Raw genomic sequence first — 9538 nt, 5'->3', positions numbered from 1 at the left:
GTATCCCCCTTCCCTCCTCATTCCTCTGTCCCCATCCATCTGCTCCAAGTACTTCTGTATACCCTTTCCTGTCTCTTCCCACTTATGCATTAAAATCACCCATCACAATTTGCCATTCCTTTCCTACGTGTTCTTTCAAGTCTTCTTCTAATTCTTCTTTCTCCTCCTTTGTACATCCTGTTTGTGGGGCATACACTTGAATTATTTCTATTACCTTCCCTCTTACATTCATTTTTTGTTCATTCTGTCATTTACCCTTTCTACTTCCTCACTTATTCAACTTCTGATTACAAATCCAACCCTACTTCTCCTGCCCTTTTCAGTTCCTGCCCAGAACAGGTTATAGTCTTTCCTCAATTTCATTTCTTCTCTTCCATTCCATTTTGTTTTGCTCATTCCAAAGATGTCGATCCCTCTTCTCTCCATTAGATCCACAATTTCTTCAGTCAGTGTTCCAATATTCAATGTCCCTATTCGTAGCCCGTGTCGTATACAATTTCCAGTCCTGCTTGCTTCTTTCTTTACTCGATTGTTTTGTTTTTGGCTGTCGGCTAATTGGGCCTGTCACAACCTACACCTGAGTGGTGGGGCTGCCACCTGTGGGTTCTCAGGTACACCCTTGTTTTCTGTGAGGGTTCCAACTCCCTTAGCCTTTCTGGATCCCTCCAGGCCCACAAGGCAGTGGGGGCAAACACTTTTATGGCGGTGTTTATTTGCCATGTCACAAGGCTGTCGATGGGTATCTGTGGTATTTCCTGAGTATGTCCATGCCGCTGGACACCCTGATAGCCTTGCCACCTCGGTCTGATACTGCTTATTTGGGTTTCCCTTATTCGCAGCTCCCCCTCATATCTGAGGGAGGTTTCACTATCCGCCACCTGTGACCCGTCCAGTAGCTGAGTGTACTATTTCAATATTATCCTTAGTAAGGTATATTTGAAGTGAAAACTAATTGTTTATCTTCTGTTGTTACAACAAAAATTCTCCCCCCCTGGAAATTTTTGAGGCTATCCCCCCCCTGTCCCCCCAGGATTTTGCACCCTGTGTTACTCCCTGCATAAGATTTGATTTGATTTGCTATATTTTACTTCGCTTTTTGTGCCACTTTTGGCTAATTTGCTAAGATGGGGATGAGTGATGATATGATGAAATTGATGAAAAGTCACAAACTACCCTGCATAAGCCTGGATTCGACCCCTGGGGTCACAGCAATGTTCTAACCACTCTGCCACGGGGCTGGCTCCCTGTATAAGAAATGAAGCATGAAGACAACACAAAATTAATTATCAGCAATTTTACTCACTCGCAGTTTCTTGTTTTGCAAACGTACCCACTTGGACAGGTGCAAGTAACACCACATTGACCATAGTGATCGCATGGTTGTTCGGAAGTTGTAGTTTCTGAAAAGATATTCATTAAATTTAATATAATTCACATCACTTATCTAACACGGACATTATTATATCATAGTACCAAAATGATTAAAAGCAACATAAATATATGTCACAGTGCCTTGTGACTTATCGAAGGTGCATGCTATCAAACTCTGTGTATTTTCAACTATCTCTGGTAGAACCTCCTCTGTAATATGCATTATTCCCAATCACATTTCACTTTCATAGGCCATCTCCAATTTATCCACACAAAAAAATATATAATATTGTTAATATTTTCGCTATCAAACACATTGCTTAGTGTGAAAAAATAAATTGCACCAGAAGGTGTTGTTTTTCATCCCTCTCAACCTCACAAGCCTTCACAAATCAATAACTCTTTGGTCAGATGTTTCAGATTTGAAATAAATTTTTCATGAGAATGATATGGAAGGCGGAGGAAGCGAATTACCCTCCCCCCCCCCCCCCCTCAACTGAGATGTGAAAGAAGGAGATCATGCCTTGTCGACATCGAAAACAAAATCACCCTCTCGAAGTAAAATTAAATAACCCGTGAACATAAAAATAAATTACGATACTTCTAAAACTAAGTGAGCAGTCAGCCTCGTTTAGACACGACATTCAAAACTAAGAGAACAAAAAAAAAATAAAAGGTCATCTGCTCTTCCCTTCCCACGTCACAAGTGTAGTATGTTGTCTTTTGTAAAAAAAAAAAAATGAATGACAAGATTTTTTTCATATCTCAATTTTCTATTTCTCATTACTATAGGTTGGAATATAAACAACAAAATATACACTTCAAAGTTTGCAGCACTAAATACCGAGAGCGTGAAGAAGGGATGATATATTGAGACGGTACTTCGTCTCCTCCTTATCTGTCCTTCAACACAGAAAACAAATTAGTCAATAAAATGCAAGGAGAGAAGTACAACTTACCAGTCTATTGCTTCTATGTCAGAGTACTGACTTTCGTACAGTGATCTTCCCACCTGACTTTTCCTGTACTTTCGGTCATTGGAAAGGGACTGGAATTCTCAAGAACATGCAATGTACTATGTCGGAGGCGGGTACTCTTTCTCACACAGCCAATGACCTTGTTGACTGTGGGGGTTCCTAACGAAGGATTATTTCCACAAAGACGAAATTAGCAGTCAGGATATTTGCAAATGGATCTTGATCCGAAACCGCTCTGCTCTTGAACGAGTCCTCGGCTACTGTATTGGCAAAGTAAATGCGGCTTCCTGACCTATGTCGTCTCTTGCTTCAGCTTGGAATGTTGGTTTATGTCAAGAACCTGAACACGATTTTTAAAAAAAAGAAAAAAAAAGTTGGGATATTCACTTTCTCATTGCTGTATGTTTCAAAATAGACTAACCACTTCCCTCTGAAGCTAGTTGAGGAGGCATCGTGAGCGTCTTCTGCCAAGAGCCTAATTTTATCTTTCTCATATTTTGAAAAATAATTTGCACAGTTGGAATGAAATGTTAACTTCCTGGAGCCGCTGTGGTCTAGTCTGACTGCCATGCAGGAGACCCGAGTTCGATTCCTAGGGTGGGAAGTTTTTGGTCTTGTTTCTGCATAAAACGGCTCCAGAGCAATTTCCAGATAACTTTCAAAATTTTCGGAGAAGCGTTGGTCCGGGGAACCCTAGCTTGACAACGACTGTGGCCCCGGGCGCTGAAAGATAAGTAATTTCGAGAGAATTTATTGCCAAAATTTCTGCAAAAGCAGATTGGGGCAGGCTGTGGGGTGTCAACTTTCACCTGAGGATCTTGTGTATGTGTGTGTTTGCGTGGATCACAAGGGGCGGCTAATTCAAATTTCTCTGATATTGATAAATAATTTGCACAGCTAGATTGAATAAGGGCAAATTCTGTGACATTTTACGAAACGCATGGTAGGTCTGTAACTAAGGGGCATATGTGCTGAATTTTGTGAGGAGGGGTGGGGACGAAAGATCGAAACACTGGAAAAAACTTAAGGCAAATGGTGGAGATATTTGAGGACAGGAGAAATATATTTTTTCTGTTATGTTGGGAAGGGAGCGCCGTAAAGTTGTTATTCCGCCACTGAGGGAACAGCATCGATATGATTGAGACGGTACTTGTCAGTCTCTCGTCTTGTGTCGAAGGAATGGTTTACCTCGTTCTCGGCCTTGTCTCCAGTTCTAAATGCTTATCATGTACTGGTCTCGTCTTGAAGTGTAAATAGCCGTTCTGTTCGATTCTCCTTTTAGACTTTACAGAGGTCTGTCTCATTCTTGGTCTTGTTTCTACAAGTCTTGGAGGATCTAGTCTCGTCTTATCGTTATTGTTAAGAGGTCGTCTCGAATATTTTCCACCTTGAATTTTTAACATAAAAGGCTCAAGCTCCATGTACCCCCTTGTTCGGAGCCCTTGCCATGTAGTTGTAGATGGAAAAGAAGAGATTTAAAATGAAGCTGTCCTCTGCCCCCTTGTCTCCCACTCCTTTCTCACCGGGGTACACTGGGTTTATTGTTTCACACCGACCTCGCCTGTGGTAGATTCAATGGAAACCTGGAAACAGAGGCAGCTAATTCCTAAGGGAATAATAATAAGGGAATTATTCCATGTTACACTTGATTTGTGGAGACATGGCTGCAATTCTAATCTACACGTCAATCTTTGTGTCACGTTGATCCAACTAGCACAAAACATTTTTTCCCATTTTTTAAAAACCAGAGGTAAGTTGAAAGAAATATAGTCTCATTTTTAGCATGCGACGGGGGGGGGGGGGGGGGGTGGGGGGGCAAAAATACTATATTACCCCCCTCCATGATGAGTAGGGGCAAGTCTCCCCCCCTCCTCCTCCTCCCGGTTCCGACGTTCCTGATACTACAGGCAAAATCATTGTCTTGCATATTTTAACTTTTAGTGTCTTAGATACTATACAAGAAGATAAAAGTTTATGAAGAGAAAAGTAACATGCATTTCCTGAATTAAGTCTGCTTTTCAATTCATCTTTAATATCATTTTAATTTGTTAGTATTACTCCTAAGTACTTGAATTTCGAAACTGATTCAAACGAGTTGTTATCATTAATTACATTTTTAATTTTGATTATTTCCTAATAATAACTATTTTTGATGAACCAGCTGCAGAACAACCAAAACTAAACTCCGTAGTGCAACAACCCTCGAAGTGCCAGGGCCTACCAGAATGACTTTTCATTGGGTGACACGTGGTCAGCGCATCAGATCCCATCACCCCTGTTTTTCAATAACAACAGTGCGATAAATAAATTAATATTAACAAGGAGAAGAGAATCCAAGTTTATTAATAATTTTTTTAAAATTTTTATTATTCTCAGCCTAAAAATCAGAAGTAACAATGTGAACACTTACTACTTTCTGGCAGGGTAGTAAAAAAATATCCAAAATTATGTTTGTCTGGCTCTTTCACTTCATACTTTTCTTCATCTTCCTCCTCTTCAACATTAGCCTCTGGTGTAAAACTTGAATTGTCGCGAATAAAGTCTTCAGAAAGTAAGCTGTATAAACCATTCGAAAAATTGAAACCTAAAAGAAATTCAACAGAAATTAGTTGATAAACACATTTTATATTTATCTCTAAAATATTTTCCAAAACTGTGAATTACTTTAAAATACTGTGCAATTGTCCTCACAGAAAATCTGTTTTCAATTTATATTTTTAGTGTATATTTATGGTAACAGGGGTAAAAATTGGTTCATAGAAAAATTTTTATGTAGTATTTGATTTTAGTGAGAATATGAAAGGTGCAAAAGAGTGCATTGAGGTAAAAGCACATCAAGAATATTGTTATTCTTTCAAAGAAATATCAAGAAAAAATCATGTAATGACTACTCTCTTTATACATGCTGGTGCTCAAAGTTACGGAATTTGCAGGTTACCAAAGTCACGAGATATATTCATGATCACTGCCTTCCAAGATGATGTAAACCTACACCATGCAGGTTGCATCACAAGGGGTTACACACAGTGGCGTCGCGTTTGGTGTTCACCCAGCCTAAATTCAGAGAAAATTTACCCCCCCCCCCGTGTTCACACCCAGCCTAAATTCACAGAAAATTTTACCCCGCCCCCCTTCCCAAGACCGGGGGGATACAAACACATTGAGAACCAATTTGTTGATCACAATCACAGAGAAGAAAACGGTAAATGTGGACAACTGATTAATTGAGCATACAAAAAGGCGAAATTTGAGACAAGAATCGAAGCTATGACTTCCGTTTTTAGAGTACCCTACATTAGCCAAGTAACAAGATTATCTCGGTATTTGTATAGAGTTTCTGAGGACAAAAATAGTAAGCAAATTTAGTAAACATTAAGAGCTGAAACTTTTCAAATTGACACTACTAACAACTATCAACTATTCTGCGTCAATACTCGCAAAAACATATCACTGTTTACCAAGTTTTACACAAGGCTACAAGAACCTATGCTGATCGATTTGATTAACGCCATTCATCTCGACGTTATGACAGAACGCAGGAAAGCCCTAGAAAGTGGTAAGCGGCGTTCATCAAATGTATCACCCCACCATCCATCGGGAGTGACTGAAGGAGGCCACGGATAACCTCAGAATGTCGAGCCACGAAATTTTAACCCACGACCTCCCAAATGTGAATCACTGATACACAAACCACTAATTCAGAAAGAACACATGCTGACCACACTTCACCCCATTACTGGTTGAAGAACTTCACACCTCTAGGTAGGATTGTGGGAGGGAGACTGGCATTCGGGAGATAGGCCAAGGCCCTTCGAGGGATGTCGCACCATAGGTTATTATGTATGTATATATATATATATATATATATAATAAAATTTATATTTTAGTTATACACATTTAAACGGTACAGAACTGTTCTAGTGAAGTCAGAATATATTTATTTAATAAATTTTAGAGTACAAGAAAAAATAATAAATTAAAGTAAAACAAGAAATATGAATAATTATAATAATTCATGTTTTATGAAGAACATGGGACCTTGTACTGTGCTAGCCAGTCCGCCAGAACGCCAAACGAAAATCCATTTACAAAAAAACACAGGCCAATTTTCATTTACTGTGAATTATTATAGTTTCCGCTTAACACCTTCCCCCTCCTCGGCCGTCAATGCCCTCAAAAACATGGGGACATTACTAAGATAAACAATATATTTTTTTCCCGTGTAAGATATTGAAATGCCTTACTTCTCTCCTCATTGGAAATTATTTTGCCTGTTCCTAAGAATTAACCTCCACCATTTCTACTAACCGTGATATCGACGAATATGTTTGATTTTTTTTAAAAAAAAAAAAAATTCGATAGCTATTTGAAATTTGACAGCAGCTTGGCTTGGTAAGTAAGCCCCTGGCAATGCTCAAACTTCATGATGAGAATTGAAATTCGCGAGCCGGCCCCCGTGGCGGAGTGGATACCCGGGTTCGAATCCTGGCCTGTGCATGGATGTTTGTGAGTGTGCATTCATTAATTTCATCATGTCATCACTCATCCCCATCTTCGCAAATTAGCCAAAAGTGGCACAAAAATCGAAATACAATAAAGCAAATCAATCAATCAAACAATTCGCGAAACTTAAAATTATTGTTTTAAAATTTACCTGTAGGAGAACACGGGAAGAATACAGCAGAGGGAGTCCACAACGCCAGATGTGACCCGGGCTCTCGCTGCCTAACCTGGTGAGCCTTTCTTGTCAACAGTCGGGGGAAATTGGGAAATTTTAAGCATTGTGAAGACTTTATGAATGAAAATAGCTGCTTTGTAAAATGAGTATATTGAAATGTAGTGTTTTATATTGCAGAAAAGAAAAGAAATTGAAAATTTTCCGTTTTCGGTTGGAGGTTTGTGTGCTCTGTGAACCCCCTTCAGGCGACGCCTCTGGTCACACGACAGACATGTATAATTGACACCCCATGTTTGTTTGAGTTTGTTTTTAAGTCCACTTTATGCGCAGAAAGGCTAATAGGGACTGGACCTACAGTTTAAGGTGGGATCCATACCATTATGTGTCTCATCCGGGTATTGAAGCCCAGAAGTGGCAGAGAAGTGAGGCTAAAAAACAAAAATCAAATCAAATTGTGACAAGTGTATTCATAAAAGATTATACTTTTGCACGAGCCATTAATATAAATGCATATACGGGGGCATGCTGAAATGTAGTGACTCCTAATTTTATTATTGGAAAATGGTTGAATTTATTTGAATGAAAAAAATGCAGGTAACTTTCTAGAACTTTATTGTCCACATCTACACAATTACTTTTCCACATAATCACCCTGGCGATCAACTGTCTGCCAACGAGAGACCAGGTTCTTAAGTGCATGAGGTACAGTTTCCGTAAGGCTCTTCCCTCTGCGGCACTGTTGCCAACTTAGCTCTTTTGGAGCCAGATCTGGCTCTTTGGTGGACTCGTTTGGCTGCGAACTGGGGCGCCCGCCCTCCGTGCCCCACTATGATGCCATCACTGGCTCCGGCCCACACAGACCAAATTTTGCCATATATATACATTTTGCACGTGACGTGATATTGTCATATTGGCTACGTCACCCCACCCCCTCTTATCTCCCCAGCTACTTTTATGTAATGTCTGGGAATACTTTATTTTCGATTTCATACGACCATCGGTGGATTATTGAGATGGGTGATGCCTCCAGATCTAGATGGTGAAAACTAAGAATAAATTGCATTGCTTTAAAGGTAATGGTAATATCAGCGGCCCCCACCTCCTTGACAACTAAAATTATCCTAGGAGGTACTATATCCAGCCTTCGTAAATCTAGCTCCTTGAAAGTAAGTTTTAACTCCATTTAAGGTGAAATTTAGCTCTTTCATGGCCATCACGTTTTTCAACACTGCCAGGATGGCTGTAGGAGGCAAGGAGAAATGCATTACGCTCATGGGAGTATTATTTTATTTGTTCTCTTGGGAATATCCGATGGCATAGAAAAATAAATCAACGGGAAGGGGACAGTTTGAACATGTAATTGATAGGTTTAAAAGTCGGAACTTCAATTTGATTAGCCGTAACTTGAAGTTGATTCCCTATAAGGATTACGCATATAAGTGTCCATTCGGACGATGCTGAGATAAATGAACAAATGGTGCGAGACTGTAACTGTCCCCTTAATGCCATCACTGTAGAATTGGCGATCTCGATAAGCCACAGTCTCGCTTCTGTTTGCACTGAATCATCAGAATCAAAGTGAACTCCTCTCAAGTGTTCCTTAAGCTTTGGAAACACGTGAAAATCTGACGGAGCCAGATCCGGACTGTATGGTGGATGACTTACGACAGTGAAACCAAGACTACGAGTTCGAGCATTGTTGTGCTGAAGGAGATATTGCTCCATATCAGGATGAACTCTACGAATTCGTGCCTGCCTTCAGTTGTGTTAGTCTTAAGAGTATTGGTCGGAATTTATGGTCGGGCTTTTATGCATGAATTCCAAGTGCATTACACCTTCAATGTCCAAGAAGATCGTTCCACTCCGTTCTTTGTCACACACGTTGGGAGTTCATCGGCTGGGGTTTTCATCACGAGCACGAACAGCCCAGCGTCGCACCGCCTACACATTCATCCCATAACTAAGCCATAACTCTCCGATGAATTAAAAAAAAACTCCTCGTACCTTTTTATACCGTATCACCTCTTATATTGCAGAAATTGGCATGTGAATCAGAGTGTTCTAAACGTATTGTTATTTTAAAATTTGCGCAGAAAATATTATGACGAAAATAATTGTAATTCCAGAAAAGGCATTGCTATAACAATAAATTCTTGCCAGTCAGAACCAACCTATGTATTCGCAATGAACAAGGCTGTTCACGTGTTCAGCCATTGACTGTTACATGTTTTGCTTTGTCAGCCTAATGGGAAAACCCTCTACCGAGTGGCTGAATTATAGTAAATACACTTTTAGGACATAATTCATCTCCTAGAAATGGAGCACACATTTTTGCACTGGAAGTTACAAGATACTTGTTTTACACAGTAACAAGTGTCTTTGCTGTCGCTTTCACGGCTCATGCTAAGTTGACGGGACGAGCAGAAGCCCCGGTTGCACGCATATCTACGTGGTGACGTCAGAGGACCTCTAGTCTGTGCAGAGGACGTTTTCAAATCAGTGACGTAGGAGG

At 40.0% G+C, this 9538-nt stretch overlaps 1 protein-coding gene across 1 annotated transcript in view; it reads right to left on the bottom strand.

The window, feature by feature from the left end:
• Positions 1-1339: 1339 nt before the first annotated feature.
• The window catches only part of LOC145979614 (PCNA-interacting partner-like), a 119969-nt gene continuing 111770 nt past the window's right edge, over positions 1340-9538 (bottom strand). The window contains exons 8-9 of the mRNA XM_083112580.1: positions 4759-4932; positions 1340-1400 (exon numbers count right to left, since the gene is read on the bottom strand). Coding sequence (XP_082968706.1) covers positions 4813-4932 — 120 coding nt within the window. The 3' untranslated portion in view covers positions 1340-1400; positions 4759-4812. The remainder of the gene's footprint in view (positions 1401-4758; positions 4933-9538) is intronic.

The sequence above is a fragment of the Lepisma saccharinum genome, chromosome 1 (assembly GCF_977018435.1).
Source record: "Lepisma saccharinum chromosome 1, izLepSacc3.1, whole genome shotgun sequence".
NCBI classification, from domain to species: domain Eukaryota; kingdom Metazoa; phylum Arthropoda; class Insecta; order Zygentoma; family Lepismatidae; genus Lepisma; species Lepisma saccharinum.
Note: the sequence above shows the minus strand (reverse complement) of the source record. Positions and strands in the feature narration are given on the sequence as shown.